The sequence below is a fragment of the Python bivittatus genome, unplaced genomic scaffold (assembly GCF_059951505.1).
Source record: "Python bivittatus isolate LINGU-HERP-01145 unplaced genomic scaffold, Pbiv_v1 ctg000820_np1212, whole genome shotgun sequence".
In the NCBI taxonomy this organism is placed as follows: domain Eukaryota; kingdom Metazoa; phylum Chordata; class Lepidosauria; order Squamata; family Pythonidae; genus Python; species Python bivittatus.
Window position 1 is genome coordinate 1,528,082 of NW_028277107.1, and position 21,020 is coordinate 1,549,101.

At 49.4% G+C, this 21,020-nt stretch overlaps 1 protein-coding gene across 1 annotated transcript; it reads right to left on the reverse strand.

Moving 5' to 3' along the window:
* Positions 1–10,968: 10,968 nt before the first annotated feature.
* On the reverse strand, positions 10,969–19,482 carry LOC148214045 (uncharacterized). Its single transcript, XM_088128930.1, has 5 exons — positions 19,271–19,482; positions 17,388–17,997; positions 16,975–17,089; positions 16,780–16,847; positions 10,969–11,518 (listed from the first exon to the last, which is right to left on the reverse strand). Exons 2-5 carry the CDS (start codon positions 17,499–17,501, stop codon positions 11,474–11,476), a joined length of 342 nt encoding a protein of 113 aa, XP_087985056.1. The 5' UTR covers positions 17,502–17,997; positions 19,271–19,482; the 3' UTR covers positions 10,969–11,473.
* Positions 19,483–21,020: the final 1,538 nt, after the last annotated feature.

A 21,020-nucleotide genomic window follows, 5' to 3' on the forward strand; every position in this document is an offset into this window, starting at 1 on the left:
TCCTTGCCTGACCACTCCCTCTGCTCCTGTAATTGGTGCAACAGGAGTTATGGAAATGGCGCCAAACAGCTAACTTTTTTCAGTTGTTGCTCCCAGGGACCTCAACTGGATCATTCTTTTTTGTTTATGCCACATTGTCCCATCAATCTTCTTGGTTGGGACCTTTTAGGAAAATTAAGAGCTACCATTTAATTCAATGATCAAGGCTTGAGTCTTCACATTCCCCCAGAACAGGCTTATCTTTGTTTTTATCCAAGCCAACTGAAGCCAGCCCACTTGATAACACCCAGATTGACCCACGGGTGTGGTATTAAGGGAAACCAGGGCTTGCTCGGTTTGTCAAGCCCCACATGGCTCAGTTGTTCCCTGAGGCACAACCCATCTCAATCAAGCAATGTCCTATCGGATGGGAAGCATGCCTGGGAATTAAAATATTAATTGACCACCTTGTCTAGTGACTAAATATGGTATACAGTTATTGAAAAACAAGGATGCATATTAGGAGTCCTTACCCAGAAATTAAGACCTGAAAAGGATTCCTATTGCTTATCTATCCAAAAGTCATGGATGCTATGGTAAAAGGCTGCCTTCATTCAATTGCAGCTACCGCGCTTTTAATTCAAAAGATGTCTGCACCCCCCACTCTGTTCAAACATTGCTGGAACAAAACTTCCTGCATGGGCTACTTCAGCCCGATTGACTAAATATGCCAGCTTAATTTTGGAAAATGATTCAGTTAAACTGTTTCGCTGTGAACAGCTCAACCCAGCCACCCTCCTGCTTCGACCATCAGAGGAAGCTAGCTCATCAGAAGGCCCCCATGACTGCCATCAGGTTTTAGAGACTATTGTTGGAACGAGCCCTGACCTCCAAGTTGAACCTTTTAACTTGGCAGAATGTCAGTTTTGGACTGATGGTTCTTCTTTTGTTGAATATGGGGTCCGCCTGACAGGTTTGGCTGTGGTCACCACTGATGGACCCTTTTTACTACGTAAGCTGCCCTTTCACTGGTCAGCCCAAGCAGCTGGACTGTTCGCCCTCATAGAAGCTTGTTATCTTGCCAATATTTTTACTGACAGCCGCTCACACACGTGCTGCTTTTTGGAAGGCCCGAGGATATGTGGAATGGAAAAGCTCTGAAAATGAAATCTCTTTTTGATCTACCCAATTAGCAATAGATTATTGCAGAGGCCACCAGACTGATCGAGGTGAAATCTCCCGAGGCAATCGTGCTGCTGATTATTGGGCAAAACAAGCTGCTTGTGGGGGTGATGTCATGCCTGCAGAACCTCACCAACTTTTGCCCCTCATTCCTGTAGAGCCTGATCGCCCATTTCCCCTCTCTATGATTAGAGAGATCATCTTGATCCACAAGGAAAGTGGAAAGATGGGTGGTGGATTGTTAACAATCGTGTTCAACTACCTCTTCAAATCCTGTGAAAGTGGCTTTCTCAAAGATACAACAAGAAGCTGAGGCACCTTTGCCAATCAGCTGTAGCTTAATGTGCTATCTGCCATAGAAATAACCCAAAGAGTGATAAACCTACCGCTCCAGGCCACCTCCGTACTGCTCGATACCCAGGAGAAGCCTGGCAAGTGGACTTTAATGAACTTCCCAAAAAGGGACCCAAAAATCATCTTTTAATCTTTGTGGATTTGTTCTCCGGATGGCCTGAAGCCTTCCCTGCTTCATTTCAGCTTGCGGGGAAAAATGGTTAGGGCCTAGTGGAGCACATTGTCCCAAGATTTTCGGTCCCTAAAAGGTTAAATCAGATAACAGCTGGCACTTCACCTTTCAAGTCATTCAGCAAGTCAGTAAATTGCTGGACATTCCTTGGTATTCACATTCTAATTACAAGCCTCAGGTTTCAGCCAGGGCTGAAGACATGAAAGGGGGCTGAAGATTGTACTTTAAAAGCTCAGCTTGCAAAGCGACTCAGTTGCTGTGGCCCCAAAATACTGCCCCTTGCTTTAACACGTATCAGGGCTATGCCCAGAGGGCCACTATTGCTGTCCCCCTTCGAAATGCTTTATGGGAGACCATTGTACCCCATGAAGTGCAAACTGTATGGACAGGGGAAGTTGGTGCATCTTCTATATTTCCCTGCAGGTCCGAGATGTCTTGCCAATTGCTCCCGATGTACCACCCATCGCCCAGCCAGGCCAGTGGGTCAGAGTGAAGGAGCTGTTCCCATCCTGCACTGATCTGAAGTGGTCCGAGACAAAGCAAGTACTACTGAACATGCCAACTGCTGTAAAAATCGAGGGCATCAAAGCTTGGGTGCATGGATCCAGGATCGAACAGGTGAAGGAACCCCCAGACATTTGGCAAGTTTCCTCGGTCGATAGACTCAAATTAAAATTGCAGCGCTCCTAGCTTCTCCAACAGATCTTTTCAAAGACTGATTAGGTCCACCGGTAGCGACCTAATTCAAGAACAACCAGAAGATTTGGCATCATAGATTCTACCAGCCACACGACCCCTAGACATACTGGCTTTGTCACAAACTAAGTTGTGAAACTGATATTGTTTTTATTGTGTTGTTTGTTCTGAAATACTTTTCCTTTGTTGTTGGCTTCCTTGCGCCTTTTGGGGAAAAGAATTACTATTTACTGAAGGGAAGATGTCTTAATGCCCTGGATACTCAGGGACAGATCAAAGAGTGTTTGTTTGAAAAATTTGATCATAAGCCTATTGATAATTGAAGTGTTCCTTTTGGTTGACAATATTGATGCTTATATCCAAAGGTATGGAGTTTGGAAACCACTCCTCCTGCACTGACTTATAAGGTAATAGTAGAAAGATAAAGAGGAGTTTGTGTCCCGTTTATGGCTTAATAAGAGATATAATGCATATTGTGATTCTGTCCCAAACTCTGCTGCAGGAAGGCAACCCCAAAATAGTAAAGGATTGTTGGATATGTTTACCTATAGCCCCAGGGGTTCACTAAGCCCTTCCTGTCCCAGCAGAATGATGGTACAAAATCAGGACTAAGTTGATTTTCACTGAGAAAAGATCCCAGAGTGGAATTGCTCAAGCTTATTTTGATACACTTAAGAGGATGATATTGGGAATGGGACTGAAACAGGGCCTCCCCATAGATGGGCCTGTTGTTCTTGGAGTAGAAATGTTGGATAAAACCACCAATGTGTTCAGCAACATGATCCTCATGAACTTAAGAAAGGAGTAGAAGTGGGAAGAATTGATGTGAATGTTTGTTCTATGGTGATTTCAATGGTTTGCAATCATACCCTCACGATGATGAAAGCTATGTATGCACCTACAAAACAGATAAAAAATGTGTATTTAACCAAAGGATCCAGAATAACTATTCTGCAAGGAAAAGTGAGAGAGAACTGGAGTCTGGATAAACCTGCCTGCGCCCAGTTCGATCTCCCCCCTTGGGACTTAAAGAGCAAGAAGGGACAAAATTGTTTTCCCTATTCCCCAAAGGTCCCAAGAGGAACAGTGGGAAGACTCCTCATATTTTGTGGACCCTTCCCTGCCAGGCGTGGTAGTAAACAAATCAATGGAAGCCCCTGTAAAACCACAAGAAGGGGTGCAACCATTGGTTGGGATGTATTTGACTGAGACTTTCACTGGGAGGTTTAGTGAAAGCTCACGGGAAAAAGTTTTTGAATTCACTTTGAGACCATGCCTGGAAGAGGGAGGAGTTTTCTTTCTCTGTGGAGACAAGGCGTTCCAAGGCCTGTCCCTTGACTGGGAAGGAATATGTACTTTAGCCTTCCTGTCTCCTGATATTGGGGTTATTGTAAATAAGCAAGAACCGCCAATCCCTTTGATAGGACATATTCGGAGGAAGAGAGTCCCACTTCTTCTTCCCCTGTTAATAGCTATAGGAGTAGCCACGGGAACTGGGATTGCCGGAATAACCCATTCTGCTATCACATTTCAACAACTGTCAAAAGATTTCCAAAGTAGCCTGAATCAAATTGCACAAGGAGTACTTGAACTCCAGAACCAACTGGATTCATTGGCAGCTGTAGTTCTCCAAAACAGACGAGGCCTGGATCTTCTCACAGCTGAGAAAGGGGGCCTCTGTCTCTTTTTGGAAGAAGAATGCTGTTTTTATACTAACAAATCCGGAGTAGTTCGACAGGTTGTTAAAGACCTGCAAGAAAAAGCTTCTGAAATAAGACAAAGACTTACAAATGCAGATCAATGGTTATCTTGGCTACCTGGAAGCGCCTGGATAAGGCAAGTATTATTTTTGCTCTTATGTTCATTTGCTGGATTAATATTCATTCCATGTATAGTTCCTTTAGTAAGAAAATTAGCATTAGAAAAGCACAGTGGAAAGTACACTGTGTGAACGCAACCACACAAGTGGTTCACCTGAAATCAAAAAGATGACTGGCTGAATGAAGGGCAATCTCTTCATTCCTTTCAATGTAGGGAAAGGAAAGGAAAGGAAAGGAAAGGAAAGGAAAGGAAAGGAAAGGAAAGGAAAGGAAAGGAAAGGAAAGGAAAGGAAAGGAAAGGAAAGGAAAGGAAAGGTTGTTGTTGTTTCTGTAAGGTTTGCCCCGTTCGACAGAGAAACTCTCGTGACACGTGTGGTTCACAAAGAAGGTTTACTCATGCGTAACGTAGTAGTCACAAGCAAAGCCAGGACTGGCTTGGTACAATTGCATCACTTGTTATATTCCCCTCTTCCCGCGCTTTTATTCCCGCCCCGCGATCACGTTGCAGCTGCGGATTATTGACCCCCAATAATCCCCCTTGATTGTTCATGATGGCAGGATCGGTCAGGGTCCATTGTCCTTGATTCCCAGTCCCCCTCCGGCTGGGTTGGTTCCTCCCCGTTACGTGCAAGCCCGCGGGTTCTGTGCTGCATTGCGATCTTGTTTCGCTGCCTGCGGCCCCGTTGATTGCTGGCTCGCGCCGTTATCAGTTTATAGTTAAAAGCTTCCGCTGCGGTTTTCCTGTTGGGCTGGGCGCAGGTGGCCCGTTAATTAGCGGCGCTTTCAGTTCCTCTTTTCCCCGCTAGCTGCCGCCGGTGGATTCCGCGTGGTCTGGCTGCGAGCTTCCCTGAAGCCCCGTGCTTCCCTGAAGGCCCGTGCTGACCGAACCTGACATACCGCCCCCCTGAAGACAATTCCCCCCCCGGCTCTATTTCGGCTTCCCGGGGTGTTATTTGTAAAAGTCCCGCACTAGGTCCGGTGCCCTTATGTGGGTTTTACTCACCCATTCGCTGTGGGACTTGGGAAAATGTTTCCATTGCACTAGGAGCTGGGTCTGCCCCTTGTGCCTCTGGGCGTCCAGTATCTGGTTGATCTCGAAATGCTGCTCCCCCCCGACCATGATGGGTGGTGGCACTCCCTCTGTCTTGTGCCAGGCGTTCCCCGGCTGGTGCAGCTTTAGCAGGCTGCAATGGAACACCGGGTGGATCTTCCCGAGGCTTTTCGGGAGCGTCAGCCTGACGGTTACTGGATTGATGACCTCTGCAATGGGGAACGGCCCCACAAACCTCGGGCTGAGTTTTTTCGATGCCTGGTGCGTCTTTAGGTTTTTGGTTGACAGATACACCTGGTCCCCCACTTTCCACTGCTCCTCGGGGAGCCTCTTGCGGTCCGCGTGTTTCTTGTAGTCGGCTTTGGCTCTTTGCAATGCCGTGTGCGCCGCTCGCCGGGTTGCGTCGATTTGGGCGAACCAGGCGTACAGGGAGTTGATCTGGGATTCCGGCTGAGGCAACTCCGGCATGGGGACGAAGTCTCTCCCGGTGGCTACTTTGAACGGAGAGAACCCGGTACTCTTGTGGACGGCGTTGTTGTATGCCACTTCCGCGAATGGTAGTAGCTCCACCCAATCGTCATGTTGGTGCCCCACGTAGCAGCGCAGGTACTGTTCGAGCCCCCCGTTCAGGCGTTCCGTGGCTCCGTCCGTCTGCGGATGCGCCGCCGAAGAAAGGGCTTGTTTCGTCCCCACCCGCTTCAGGAACTCCCTCCAGAACCGCGCGATGAAGTTGCCGCCCCGATCGCTGACGACCCGTCGGGGCGCGCCGTGGAGCCGGTAAACATGTTGCACGAACAGTCTCGCCAACCCCTCTGCCGTGGGGACTCGCCGGCACGCTACAAAGTGCGCTTGTTTAGAGAATAAGTCCGTAACCACCCAAATGGCGGTCTTCCCCTTACTCTCCGGGAGCTCTACTATGAAGTCCATGGCGACCTCTTGCCATGGGCCGTCGGGTTCCGCTACCGATTGGAGTAGCCCTCTAGGTTTGCCTTTGGCCCCTTTCGCCGTCGCGCACACCGGGCAACCCCCCGAGTACGCCTCCACGTCCTTACGGAGCGTGGGCCACCAAAACTGCCGCCGGATTAAGTGGAGCGTCTTTACGAAACCGTAGTGCCCCGTGCTCCGGCTGTCGTGGGCTCTTTCCATGACCTCCCGTCGGCAACCCTCCGGCACGTACAGCTTTCCTTCGTGCCACCAGAGCCCCTCTTGGCTGGTTAGCGCCTCTCGGTTCTGCTTGAGCCAAGCGTCCCGCTCCGCCGCCTCCGCGAACCCTTGCCTTACTTCAGGCGCCGCGTCCCGTCGCTCCCCCTTGGTCTGGCTTCGGGTCACCGCCTTTGCAGCCAGTCTGCTGGCAGGGATGATGGAGTCCACGATCTCCTCCCGTAGGCTGGCGTGCTGGGGCATGCGAGACAGTCCATCTGCTAGGAAGTTGCGCTTCCCGGGGATGTGTTTTAGTGTGAACCTGAACCTCCCGAAGTATTGGGACCACCGCGCCTGTTTGGGGGATAGCTTACGCGGGGTCTTCAGGGCCTCGAGGTTCTTATGGTCTGTCCACACCTTGAACGGTTCAGCTGCCCCCTCCAGTAGATGCCTCCACGTGGCCAGTGCCCACTTGACTGCGTACGCCTCTTTCTCCCACACCATCCACCTCCTCTCCGTCTCGGTGAATTTGCGGGAGGCGTAGGCGCATGGGTGGATGGCCCCCTCCGGGCTGGGCTGGAGCAGGACTGCCCCCGTTGCCACGTCTGACGCGTCTACTTGGATTATAAACCGCCGATCTGGGTCGGGATGGCGCAGGATCGGCTCCGCTGTGAACCGTCGTTTTAGCTCCTCAAACGCCCCCTGGCATTCTGCAGTCCACGCAAGTGCCATGCTGGGCTTGGGGGGTTTCCCAGTGCACTTGGTCTTTAGCAGGTCGGTTAGGGGAAGGGCGATTTGGGCGAAGTTCGGGATAAACTGTCTATAGAAGTTCGCAAACCCTAGGAAGCTTTGGAGTTGCCTCCGGGTTCGCGGCACTTCCCAGCCCAGGACATCCTTTACTTTCGCCGGGTCGATCTCAATTCCCCGGCTGGATATTCGGTAGCCGAGGTAGTCTAGTTGCTCTCGATGGAACTCGCATTTCGATAGCTTCGCGTACAGCTGTGCCTTCAGCAGTCTCTGGAGCACCGTGCGCACCAGGCTCACGTGCTCCGCCAGGGTTTCGGTGTAGATGAGGATGTCGTCCAGGTAGACCAGGACGCCCCGGTAGAGTAGGTCGTGCAGCACCTCATTTATTAGCTGCATAAATACCCCCGGGGCCCCTTTTAATCCGAACGGCATCACAGAAAACTGGTAGCTTCTGAGCGGCATGTTGAACGCCGTCTTCCACTCATCTTTTGCGCGGATCCTGACTCTGAAGTAAGCTTCGCGCAAGTCCAGTTTTGTGAACACCCTCCCCTTAGACAGATGCGACATCAAGTCCTTCATCAGGGGGAGGGGGTATTTGTACTCCGTGCTGATTGCGTTCAGCCCCCGGTAGTCCACGCACATTCGGAGCGAGCCATCCTTCTTCTCCCGGAATAGTACCGGGGCCGCTAATGGTGACTTCGCGGGTTGGATGAATCCCCGCACTAGGTTCTTGTCTATGAACTCCCGCAGAGCCCCCATCTCTCTCCTTGACAGGGAGTACATTTTTGGCTTAGGCAGGGTCGCCCCTGGCTCTAACTCGATAGCGCAATCACTGGGCCAGTGTGGTGGGAGCTGGTCGGACTCCTTCTCCCCGAACACTGCCGCCAGGTCTCGATACTGCCTCGGGATTCTGCCGCCCGTCGTGGGTTCCCCGGGCCCGGCCTCTCTTTTTGCGGTTGTCTCGCCAGTCGCCGCTGCCTCCCCACGCCTCGGGATCGTTGCGGGTCTCCGGGGTCCCGGCGCTGCTGCTGCTGCTGTTGCCGCCCGGGTCTCAGGCTCCGTCTGCTCTCGCCCCGTCTCCCGGTGTCCCGGACCCTTCACTTGCCCGTCTGTGGTTGCGGCCGCACCCGTCTCCACGGCTCGGTCCCCTCTGCTCTCGCACTTCGCCGGTCTGTCGACCCCGAACCGCACTGCCTCCGCCGTCCAGTCGACCCGTGGGTTCCGTTGCCGCAGCCACGCCAAGCCGAGTACCACCACGTAGTCGGCCACTGGGACCACCACAAATCTCAGTTCTTCCCGGTGACTCCCGATCGTCATCTGGACCGGCTCGGTGTAATACTGAGCTGCCCCCCCCTGCCGGCGTGCCGTCTAGCTGGCTGAATGCAATGGGCTCCCGGAGGCGCCTCAGCTGTAGTCCGAGTCCCGAGACCACAGCTGGGTGCATCAAGCAGTGGGTGCAGCCTGAATCCAGTAGCGCCCGCAGCTGTGCCTCCCCTCCGGATCTCACCCCCCGGATGTGTATTCTCACCCGGAACGGAGGGCAGTCCTCATCTCCTATTGGGTCCGTGTGCCTCGACTCCCCTGCTCGCACTGGGACGCCGTTCAGTGCGAGCACGCCTCGTTTCCCGCCGGCTCCGAGTCCTCTCCGGAGGACGCCGTCTCCGGGGTCGACCACCCCCCGCGTCCTTTCTCGGTCACCGCCGCCACTGCCCCCTTCTGCGGTCGGTCGCCGGCCCTTTCCCGGTCGCATGCGGGGGCTTGACTTCAGGCCGTGGTGAGGCTCCTTCCCGCTCCGTTGGGCACTGCGCCGCTCGGTGGCCTCTGCCTCCGCACCGGAAGCACAGGTTCGGGGCTCTGGTCGCCTCTCGCACCCCGGTGGACTGCCGCCGACTGCTCCGCCTTTCCTCGGGGGTTCTCTCCCTCGGCTGGTCCCTCGTCTGGTCCCGTCGCCTCGCGCTCTGTTGGATCTGCCGCCATGCTGATTCCGCCGTTCCGGCCAGCCAGATCCAATCTTTCACTGTGGACGGGTCGTCCCGCCCCAGTGCCCGCTCCAGGATCTCTGGATTGAGCCCCCTCTTAAAATACTTCACCCTCAGGGACTCCGGCCAGTCCGTGAGCTTCTCTGCCAACCTCCGGAACTCCAGGGCGTACTCTGATACCGACGTGCCCCGCTGTCTGAACTGCAGGATGTCGTCCTCCGCCCGCTTGGCGCTCAATGTGTCCTCGAATCTGTCCCGGAGTGCCTGCATGAAGTCCGGGAAACTCCGTAGTTCCGCCGCGTTGGCATCGTATAGTCCGATCACCCAGCTAGCTGCTTGACCATCTAGCAGCTCGGCCACGTAGGATACTCTATCCTCGTCCCTAGCGAATAGGTGACCACCCCTCTGCATGAACCCCCTAACGTGAGTCAAAAAGTGCGGCAGCTGTTCAGGGTCCCCTGAGAACTTCCCAGTGATACCTCGAAGTCTCAGGGCGTCTGCCGCCCGTCGGTCCACCGACCGGGGCATCGTGGGCAGTGCCGGCTGAGGTGCTTGTGACTACTACGTTACGCATGAGTAAACCTTCTTTGTGAACCACACGTGTCACGAGAGTTTCTCTGTCGAACGGGGTAAACCTTACATAAAGCCAGGACTGACCGTTAGCGCTACCCGGTACCACCGAGGAGCGTTTCCTTTTCCAATACAGGCATGACCAGCGACGAGGAATCCGTGGGTCAGCTGGAGCACGAGGAACCCAGACTCAAGGAGGGACGGTCGGAGCCACCCGGGAGCGCCGTTATCAGTTTATAGTTAAAAGCTTCCGCTGTGGTTTTCCTGTTTGGCTGGGCGCAGGTGGCCCGTTAATTAGCAGCGCTTTCAGTTCCTCTTTTCCCCGCTAGCTACCGCCGGTGGATTCCGCGTGGTCTGGCTGCGAGCTTCCCCGAAGCCCTGTGCTGACCGAACCTGACAGTTTCCACAATTGATGGTTTAACTGTAATTGCAGCCCCCAGAAATCAAGCCCAAACATTTGCCAAACTTATGATCCTTCGCTTTCTTCCGAAAATGTATAAGTGGAATCACATAAATAAGAAGCATCTTATGTTCAAAAGCAAGGGGTTATTTCCATGGGGTCAGAAGGAAGGGGGCTGTGGTGTCCCCCCTGATCAGGAAGCCTTCTCCATCCAGCTGCTTTGGACAAAGTTAGAACATCTGCAACTGAAGGGCATTGTTTTGATACACAATTTTACATTCTCTCATAATGTGTGGGCATGCATGTGACAGTGAACTCTATCTTATTTACAAAGGATTAACTTGCTTTGTAAAGAGCACAGCGTTTCTTTCCCCCACCTTATCTCTTTGTTGAATGCCTGATTGGCTTCTAAGAGAGCACAGCACCCACCCACCCCATTTCCTTAGAAGCAGTTAGCCAGATGCCTGAAGCCATAAATTAGATCGGTATCAGGCAAAGAAGTTGCAACGAGAGAGGCCCTAAATTCCAAAGAAGTTAGGTATTTCCTTGATAACCAGAAGAAAAAAGTTAAACTTAGATTCACCTCTTTAGGCCCACCTTTACTTTTCCCTGGGTCATCCCAAAATTCCCTTGTATGGATATGAGGGGATGTACTATCTGAATACATCTGAATATGCCTATAAAATCTTTGTTGCTTGCTTTGCAAGGTGTGGTTCTGGGCAACACTCCTTGAGCCATCCAGGTGGTTTATTGGCCAATAAAACCTCTGTTAACTAAAAGCCTCATCTCAAGTCTTCTTATTTGGCTTTACTGAAACTTGGGAAAGAAAAGGTGCCATACAATATAAATATAAATATAGAAGGTGTTGTAATCTCTGATATTGATCCTGTTTTTCAAAAGATATCTTTTCCTTCCAGTCCATCAGACCTGAAGCTGAGGGGGGGTGGGGGGGAGCTTGCTTCCCCTCTAAGGTAAAAAAGGTGATTGCAGGAAATGGACAATGTCAGTCTTTCTTTTTAGAATAAAGACCTGCATTTCAAAGGTTTTCTTTTGCAAATTTATTTTCTTCCAGCAGCTAGTTAGGAAAAAGAGATCAGTTTTCTCAGGAAGACCTCGGCAACCTCAGAGGAGCAATAGCTCATAGAAGGGGAAGGGAGGTCCATTTCTGCCCTATTTCTGAATTGCTGGGCTGCCCCAAGAACGCTTTGCATTTCCACTTTGATCAGCAATCGCCTTCTCTGCTTTGCAACAAGAATCCAGCATTGGCCCTCAAGGGGGTCTTCCTGTGTTTTCCCCTTAAACTAAAGGAGTAATGAGGAAACGTTTACTGGGTTTCATCTTTATCCCTCAGTATGGATATTGTGGACAAAAGGGAAATGATGTTTATGACAATATTTGGTAGAGCCTCCGTGGACTGGTGTGGTCTATCTGAAAACAACAAGAAAAATATTTTTTAACAACCTTTGGCTCTGGAGGCCATCCAGATACTCTATCAATTCTTGTGTCAATGTCTGGAGGTTGAGTCACGGCAACTGGACTTCTTTAGTTTTTGTTGAGAGAAAAAGAAAAGAAGTCCAGTTGCCCTGACTCAACCTCCAGACAATTCCACCTGGATGCCTGAAAATCCTATGTCAATGTAGATTCCTTTTCTCCAGCTTCTCAAGGTCTCATTCTAGGAAATTATTAGGAATGAGAAGGTATAAAAATCTTCAGCAGCTGAAGTATATACTGACCTTTTCATCCAAGTAGAAACATCATGAGCCGTCCATGTTCTGCCTCAGGGCTGCTGGCATTCACCCACACCCGCTCACAGCAGGAGGGCCTGCAATCTGGGGTGCATTTCTAGAGTTATGCTGACCTCCCAAGATTTGTCTTCCCTGTCGCAGTAAGAGTCAGCCTAGCAGCTTCATCTTCCACTGCATGATCAGGGAAATAACCCTAACAATGATCAAGGATCCCTACGAAGGTGACCAACTGGACCTGGACTCGGCCACTCTCTGCCCTGAGAGGCAAAGCCATCTTTGGAGATCTCTTGGGATATTGGCACTGGGCTTTCACATGGAAGGCCTCCGAAAGCAGCCAGTCCATCTCCTCTCTGGCCACAAATGGTTGAAGGGGAGGAGACCAGTATCAGATCAAGCCATCCTGAAGTTCCATCAACGCTTTGTTGTCCCCTGCCTAGTCTTGCCCAATATCAAAACATCCCCCAGGAGAGAAGTTTCGCATGCTCCATGTGAGGTGGTCAGACCCTGATGCTTTCATGCTGGTGGTCACCATGAGGAAGGTGCAGGAGCACACGGAGAGTGCCCAGCGACATCAGTGGCAATAAAACACAACAGACTTGGCACTACTGGGCATAGATGTACGGGGGGGGGGGATGCAATAGACCCTGGGCACCAAGGAGTGCTTCTCCAGCTAGGCCTAGAGAGACCTGAAGGGAGCCACACAGCAGGAGAGAGAGCAGCACAACTGATCATGCACAACATCCCCTCCCCTCCTGTGACAAAGGGAACCCCCTGCCCAGAGGAAAGGAAAAGGGGAAAGACAATTCGGGGCCACAGGAGGAAAAGTGTGGCTGAAGGGAGGCACCGGGCATTTGAGAGAAGGCAAAGTATTCTGCCCTGCCAGAAAAAAATGCTTCACATCTCCAAATAGAAGAAGATTCCCCCATAAGAGTGGCGAAGGGTTGTCCTTTTCTTCAGTGGACTTCAGTAGGAACTCACGAGGAGGATTGCGGTCACCTCAGGAGGAGTCTTCCAAGCTCCTGACTTGGGGCGAGAATCTGCTAAAAGGAAGGATGCCTGTGCTGGCTGAAAACGCCTGCCTCTTATCCTGCCCGCTGCATTCAGTGACATTTCGACTGCCAGACTGTCATCGCCGAACAGCAGTATAAATGGGTCTTCACGACTGGAAAGGAACATTCCCTGTTGACACAGCCACTGAATGATTCTAATATTGGTGACTATTTTGACTTTGTGAGAGAGCGGATGCGAACTCAGCACTTTCTAATAATCAACCAAAACTCTAAATAGGCTTTTATTCTTCATAGGCCATGTGTCTACCGTACATACGATGGGCAGGTAACGCCCCTCAAGTGAAACTCAGGGCATCCTGCGGAGGGCTGGGGGCTGATCGTAAGAGAGCTCGCAGGGGTGGACTGACCAATAGAAGAGAATATCTGTGGCTCAGGGTTCAACTGTGGAGTCCTTGGGGCTCTTTGAGCTTGGTTGTTTTCTTGCAAACGTTTCGTTACCTGGCTAGGTTACATCTTCAGTGCTAGCAAGAAACGTTTCCAAGAAAACAACCAAGCTCAGAAAGCCCCAAGGACTCCCCAGCGGTGGACTGCCCTGTATTCAACCGCCTGAGCCATTTTCCTTTTCCCTCCTGGAGACATTTGCTCTTTTAATTCGGTTGATAATTCCAAGTTGATAGAGGGAAGCATAGAGGATTTCAAAACTTTGGTTGACAACATTGGCTACAGTCAGGGCTTCTCTGATTTCTCACAGCTTACCTCCTGGTTACCAAACATTGCCATGGTTTTATGATTTATAAGGCATAGTATTATTAGAGAAACTCTTTCCACACTCAATGCACTTATATGGCTTCTCCCCTGTGTGGATTCTTTTATGATGGGAAGTAAGAGTACTCTTTTGACGAAAAGTCTTTCCACACTCCAAGCATTTATATGGTTTCTCCCCTGTGTGGATCCTTTTATGGGCAATAAGGTGACGGCTTATTCTGAAACTCTTTCCACACTGCAAGCATTCATGTGGCTTCTCCCCTGTATGGATCCTGTTATGGGAAGTAACTTCACCCCTAGTACGAAAGCTCTTTCCACACTCTGTGCATGCATGTGGTTTCTCCTCTCTCTGGATCGTTTCATGTGAAGTAACTTTTTGGCTTCTTCTGAAAATCTTTGCAGATTCCAAACATTTATATGGTTTTCCCCGTGTGGATCCTTTTATGAGAAGTAAGGGACCCATTTTCACAGGAAAGAGTGAAAGTCCAATTGTGGTTTTTTCTATTGTCTCTGCAGATAGAATCTTCTCCTTTGGGTTGGGCTGGAGAGTGTTCATTTCCAACTAATTTATCTTTTAATAGTTTTACACTTTTTCCAGTATATTTTTCCTTTATTTTTCCTTGTTGGGCAAGAAAGCCTTGCATCTCGGCATCCATGGAAGATAAGCTTTCCTGATTCCAACTATTTGACTGGCTTCTCTCATGACTTTCTAGTTGCATCTCCAGTTCCTTGTCCATCCCGCCTCCATGCCTGATCACTTTGAATTTTTCACTGGGATCTTTATTCTTATAGCCATGATCAACTTCAAACGAAAAGAGAAATGAACATGATAGCAAGGGTGGGGGAAAAGATCAGACTGTAGGAGGTCATATGATTTTCCTTCTGAATTTTTGCCAAATTCCAATATATTGCAGATTTGTATCCTTACAATCACATGGTATAGAAATGATAATTTGTATACTCATGAGCCATAAAAGCTTTGAAAACATCTACAGCATCCGGTTTGTTTAGAATCATCCTTATATAGTCAAACCTTACCCAGAGTCAGCACTGAGTACAGGAAGAATCTGGGGAAACATCCAGGGAGGCATTAGGAGAAAACCTAACATTTATCGGAGGGCGCTCAATAACAGGAAACACCAGTGACAACTAAATCACTTTTGAAATTTGTCCTTTTCTTCCGACCCAAACTGCCTTCCATTTGGTCTTCTCTTTTCTCTGGCCAATATCAAATGGTTGCTGAGAAAACAATTCTAGAGCTCTTCTATTAACCCTAAACAGCATGTTTGCAATGGAAAAACAGCACCATTTTGCCCTTAACCCCAAGTCTCAGGATAGAAATGAAAAGGAAGTCAAGTCATTAACCCAACAGCCTGAATAAATGAGAATCCTTTAGAGGACAGATAGGGAAGCATCTGGGCCCAAAAGGATGAAATCAGCGTGATGGAGCTGAGCATCTCCTCAAGCCAAGGAGTGAGTTTCTCACTGATACCTTTAAAAAGAAATGGAAAAATTCACCAGATGAGAAATAGCAGGGGATGCATCTAAGCAGAGAGCCATCGACGTCCTTCCTTCCTTCGAGCAGGAGAAGGCCAGATCTTTTCCTTCCCCCCCTCCAAGAGATGAGCTGATGGCATCTAACTACAAAATGTCTTCCAAACTCTCTCATGGGAGAGAAGCCAACCCTTACCCAGAGAGGCCACGTTCCTATAATTTTCCAGCATGACTTCCCAATGCAACGTTTTTTGGTGAGGATCCAGCTGAGATCGCTCCTCCTCGGAGAAATACACAGCCACCTCCTCAAAGGACACAAGACCCTCCTGAACAAGGAAAGAAAGAACAGAACAGGCCCAGAAGGATTTGCAAGATCTGTCCTATTCTTCAGAAATTCCCAAAGCAAAGATACGCACTAAGTTCAATGGCAACGCTTGGTGGGATTCCAAGGTTTAGGTGAGAAAATGGAAAGAGCCAAAAGCTTTTGACTGGAGAAATATTTCTGGCCGGCTTGATCAAATTGATTGCTTCTGCAGGCCTTTCAGTGCCATTCAGTGATAGCAACCCCAATTTCCTTCTGGATCGATCCATCAAGCGATCCATGTGCCCACCTTCAAAAGACTCTCAGCGTCTTGAGAGGACCAACTGGCAGATGGGCTTCAGAAACTCCACCTATCAGTGTCTCCAATCCTTCCTGTCTTTGCAGAAGAAAATCGGGGGGCGGGGTGGATTCTTTCAAGCATTTTAGGAAAGGGCTTACGGTGTCCCCAGAATGACTAATCGTGCCCACCTCAACAACTTCATGATAGTGCTGGGAGAGGACAGACCAGGGATTTGGGTGGGGGGCCATCAATATCCAGAGGCACACAAGCCGGGTTCTTCCCTTCCTCAGATTGCAAGAAAGCTGCTAGTAGTCTGAGCGGTTGGCTTAATGGAGATAAGAAAGCGGAGGCAATTTTCTGGGAAGGACATTTCTCAGCCTTTGCCAAGCTGGATTCTTTGGCCTCCAAATCCAGGTAGAAAAGAGAGGATTAGAAATTACTTTGCAAGTCAAAAGGGCCTTGATTATATGCTCTTTCAGAACAATTTCTACTTAAAAGCTTTTCTATCTGGCCACTTTCATTGGATGTTAATAGCCTGGCTCATGTCTTAATCTGATGTGCTTGTATTTCTTATCACTGGTTGGAAACAAGGCTTTTTAAAAATGGCACTGTGCCAATCTGAGTATTTAGTTATTTTTGAGCAGGCTTGCACAATTCCAAGTCAAAGAATTAAAAAAAGAATGGGTCTTTGTTTAGCGGTTGCTATGGCTGTAATAATATTATTCCTATCGCTTGAGGAACTTTTTTAAAAAATCGGTTATTGTAAACAAATAGTAGGAAGAGTAACTGGCAGAAGGAGTTAAGTACTGGTCTTTAAAAAAACAGATTTCCTAATTAGAATCTCAGGGGAGGAATTACAAACCCTTTTATCTGAACCACAGACTTCAGAGCAGGCTAAGGTGACTGAGAGCAATCTGTTTCTTCCATTCCCCATTCAATGTTGCTCAAGGACAAGAAAACACCCAGGCCCAAAGAAGGGGGGAAAATGGAAGGAGAGAGTCCAATGTACACCAGCTTGACTACCTGAAGGAAAGGGAGAATACAAATTCAAGAGATAAATTTCCTCCTCTTACTGGAGCTGGAGGTTCAGCCACTGTTCCAGCTCCACCAGAAAGAGCAGACAACTTCGTTCGCGTCTTCCCTGTGAGGGAGAGAGAATTTTAAAGTGCAGAATTAATAAAATAGGAGGAGGCATTCTAGAGAAGAGAATACATAGAAAAGATGAGACAGCTGGGATCTCTCTGGGGAATGGGAGGGCCTTCGATTACCTCCTGAGGTGTCCTCACTTGGATCTTCCTGAGACATGCTCCTGAAAAACAGCTCCTGAGGGGGACTGGATGGATTCCTCCTTCCCTCAGGATCTCTGATGCCCACAGTGTAGGACTTGAAATAGGAGGCACGAGAAAAAAAGAATTAACAGACATCCCACAACATGAAGTGGATTCTAAACACAACTTTAAACCCCCCATTGTCCAGAAGCGAGGCTCAAAAGTGAGAAAGGAACGGCTGTCCCAAATCTATCTTCTAGAATAGATAAAGCAACAATGTCCCATAAGAATTAGTGAAACATCTCCACATATTACAAATGCCAGAAAACTCTCGTTGGGAGGAGTTAAGAATTCAAACACATTGTTTATTCCGTTCAGACCCCTTCTGGGCTCCCAAAATGAAGGTCCTTCACCTGCAACTCGACCGGCTCCTTCTGCTCCTCTGCCTGGCTCAGGAGGAAGCCTTCCACCAGGGCCACCGCCTGGGAGCTGGTTTCTGCTCCACACTCCCGTAACCAGCTCTCCATCTGCAGGGGCAGAAGGGCCAGGAAGTGCTCCAGAACAACCAGGTCCAGCACCTGCGCCTTTGTGTGCTTTTCTGGTCTCAACCATCAACGACAAAAGTAGTGGAGACAGCTGCAAAGCCCTCGGGGACCCTCAACCTCCTGGTATTGGACACTCCTGAAGTTCTGGGGCTGAATGTCTGGATGGGTGGTTTCCTCCTCTAGGATCTTCTGCCCAGTTCTTGCCCAGATCTCCCCACAGCTCCCAGGCTGGACAGCAGAAGGGCCTTCTCCAGTTCCCTCAGGAGGGTTGCTAAGGGCTGTGTCTCCATTCTTTCTCTGTGCTCTAACGCAATTCCAAAGGCGTCTGAGGAATCTTGTGGCTCTCCAAAAGCCTTTTCATTTATAGGACTGTTCCTGTAGCTGCAGGAATAACCGCAGCAGGCCATTCAGCCCTCTTTGCCCAAGGGAGAATTTTGTCTATACGCGAGGACCTACAAAAGGCTTCCGGTTTCTGTGTCTGAGATGGAAAAGAAAAGAAATTCCAAGAATTAGAATGTGATGGATTTCACCATTGAACAACACTCATCCCCATGGAGGGCACCACTTTTTTGAGCTGGTATAGGATGGCAGTGGCATTGAGCAGATAGGAACTGAGGGCCAGGCAGCTGATTGGCATACCTGAATCTTACCTGTTGAGGGTTGCATACTACTAAGCTGCAAGAGGATGATAACAAGTGTTTATTTGTGTGTTTCTCTGTGTGTCTTGCAAAATAGGGGATTGACTTCGGTCAAGCACTTGGAATACCCAATAAATGAATCTTGGAGCATTTTCCTTTTCTTTTTCTCAGAAGGAAGGGCTGGCTTTTTAAAAACCCGTATCTACATTTCCCTACAAGCGGGATTCACACAACATGCCAAACCCCAAACAGGTTAACAAACCCCCAAAGTCCAGTTCAGAGACAATGAAATGCCAGTGAAATAATTCCAACAGCCCTTAGAACCCATCGGTGAACAGTGGACTCAACCTCAGAGCAGTACACTCTACAATATTTTAGAAAACTCAGTTGAAGATCTTCTTTGTTCTTTTGGAACGCTACCCACTCCAACAACAAATGATTTTAGAAATATTAGATTTAATTAAAAAGAGACTACAAAACATAAGAGGTGATGAGGTTCCCTGCTCTGCAGTGAACAACAAAGGGTCTATGATCCTTTCTCCACTGAGTCCTTCTGCGAAGCCTACCCTAATGATCCCTAAAGGCTTAAAGACCAGCCTGACTACTCCTAACCCCCAGGAGGTATTGACTGACTCAAGCTTTACAACCACGGAAGCCATACACTCTGCCTCAAAGTCCATTCCCCAAAATGGTTGCATATTCAATGATCCTTCGAATTCTCTGAATTACATCACTGAGCTGGATTGACTAAGTACTTATAACCCCCCCCCCCGGTTCCTTGAGTTTGGTCTCCTGGAACGTAGCAGGGTGGAGAAACAAAATGCATGACATGGATTTTATAAATTTTTAAACCTCTTTTGATTGTCTTCTTTTGCAGGAAACTTGGTCAGCAAACCCTTTTAATTTAAATGGTTTTAGAAAGCCTGGCTTGGGATGCTCCAGTTCCCTTCCTTCAGAGTTTGCTTTTGAAGAGCCAAGTCACACCAGGACACCCAGGCAGGTTCAGACGACATGCCCTATGCCCAAACAGACCCCCCAAGCACAGGGGCCGAGTTCACACAAACCACAGGGCGTGAAGGAACGAAGCTTAAGAGGATCGCCTGGTTCACTCACCCTCCTAAGATCTGTTGAACTGCAGAGGATCCAGCCCTATTTCAGCCTCATCAGCACGTGGTGAGAATGCAGGCACAATCTTGGGCACCTCCTTCCTTGCAGGGCTTTTCTTCTTCCCTGCTGGAGATTTGCAACGCAAACTCTCCTTCCTCCCCTAGGGCCTCCTCTGGATCTCTTCCCTGCAAGACTTTTCTACAGCCTTTTACCTCCTGCGAAGCTCAAAGGGTTAAAGAGAGAGAGCGCAGCTTCCTAGAGAGGCAAGAAGTAGTGATGTCACTCCTTTCCCACCTTCCTCTGAAAAGACACCTGTGGCCATCGCCCTCCGGTGGCCCAACGCTGAGGCGCATGGTGTCCCCTCTCTTTGCAGAGGGAGCCCCCTGGTGGATGCTGTGTGCACTGCAGCACCTCACACAAAGAGGGGAGAAAGGGGGTTATTTCCATGGAGTTAGGAGGAAGGGGGCTGTGGTGTCCTCCCACCCACCTCCTGATCTGGAAGCCTTCTCCATCCAGTTGCTTTGGACAACTGTAGAACATCTCCAAGCTTCCATTTTTAAGAAAGGTTTTGGAGACAGTTGCATCCTCAGATGGAGCAAAGGAGCAGACAGGAAATGAAATTCAGCATTTTTCTTGCTTAAGAGAGCAAAAATAATCCTGTCTTGATTCTGTATCCTGTAAAAGAGGTCACTAGGAAACTCTGACAGGCTTTCAAGATTCTGTTCTTGAGCCCCACAACATCATCACAGAGCCCCCGTAGGCTTTGTAGTGTCCTGTTCCTGACCTGGCTTGCCTGAAAGGGCTGACGCTCAGATTCTGGCCAGGATAGAGTATGGAAATTGCAATGGTTGCACTTATGGAGAGACCAGGATCGGGGGAGTGCAGCCCTCCTAGGTCTCTCAGTGGCCTTCAGTACCCCTGACCGTGGCCTTCTTCTGCAACATGTCTGAGGTAATGTCTTGCTTTGCAGTGGGTCTCCTCCTTCCAGAGGTCCTGATGGTGGAAGTCTTCCCTCTCCTTAAAGCAAGCACCTGCGTGTTTATTCCTGGCTCAGAGGCAAACCTCATAAGCTTTCTTTCTAAGAATTTGGTGAGGCAGCCAGGAGCCCGAGACTAACGGGGTCAACGGACCGAACAGGCACCAGACCATTAGTTGGTAGGGTTCTGCCCCAGACTCTGCCCGCTTTGACATTCGTAGTAAAAGGAGTTCTGGTTTTGAGCCAAACAGCTGCTTGAACGTGAGACTTCATAGTTGGTAATTGCCCTTTTTTGCGTCTTGTGTCCAGTGAATGTGTGATTCCCTCTTTCTGTTTCAATCCCGACTGTTGACCAGGGCTATGTGTCTAAAAATTCAGTTCCAGCCGCCCCCAGAGTCCTTCTTGGCAAAGACTGGGAGGTCCTAGAAAGCAAGAGGGGCTGACAAGACTCATGTGCCTTCACAGGTAGGGCAAGGACCTTGGGACCTTCCACCCTCCTCTCTGGCCACAAATTGTTGAAGGGGAGGAGACCACTATTGGATCAAGCCAACCTGAAGCTCCATCAACACTTTGTTGACCCCCACCTAGTCTTGCCTGATACCAAAACCTCCCCCAGGAGAGAAGCTTTGCACGCTCCATGAGTGGAAGTCACACCCTGATGCTTCCTGCTGTTGGTTGCAACCGAGGAAGCTACAGGAGGAGACCTGAGTGTACCCAGTGATGTCAGTGTAAATAATAATAAAAAAATAACAGACTTGGCACTACTAGGCATAGATATAA

What these genes read in the sequence shown, in the direction of transcription:
- LOC148214045 (XM_088128930.1), bottom strand. Translation starts at nt 17,501, where the DNA reads ATGGAGAGCTGGTTACGGGAGTGTGGAGCAGAAACCAGCTCCCAGGCG. An exon ending in AAGTGAGGACACCTCAGGAG is followed by an intron (nt 16,848 to 16,974) that starts GTAATCGAAGGC and finishes TCTCCCTCACAG; the next exon opens with GGAAGACGCGAACGAAGTTG. An exon ending in TGGCTGAACCTCCAGCTCCA is followed by an intron (nt 11,519 to 16,779) that starts GTAAGAGGAGGA and finishes TGTTGTTTTCAG; the next exon opens with ATAGACCACACCAGTCCACG.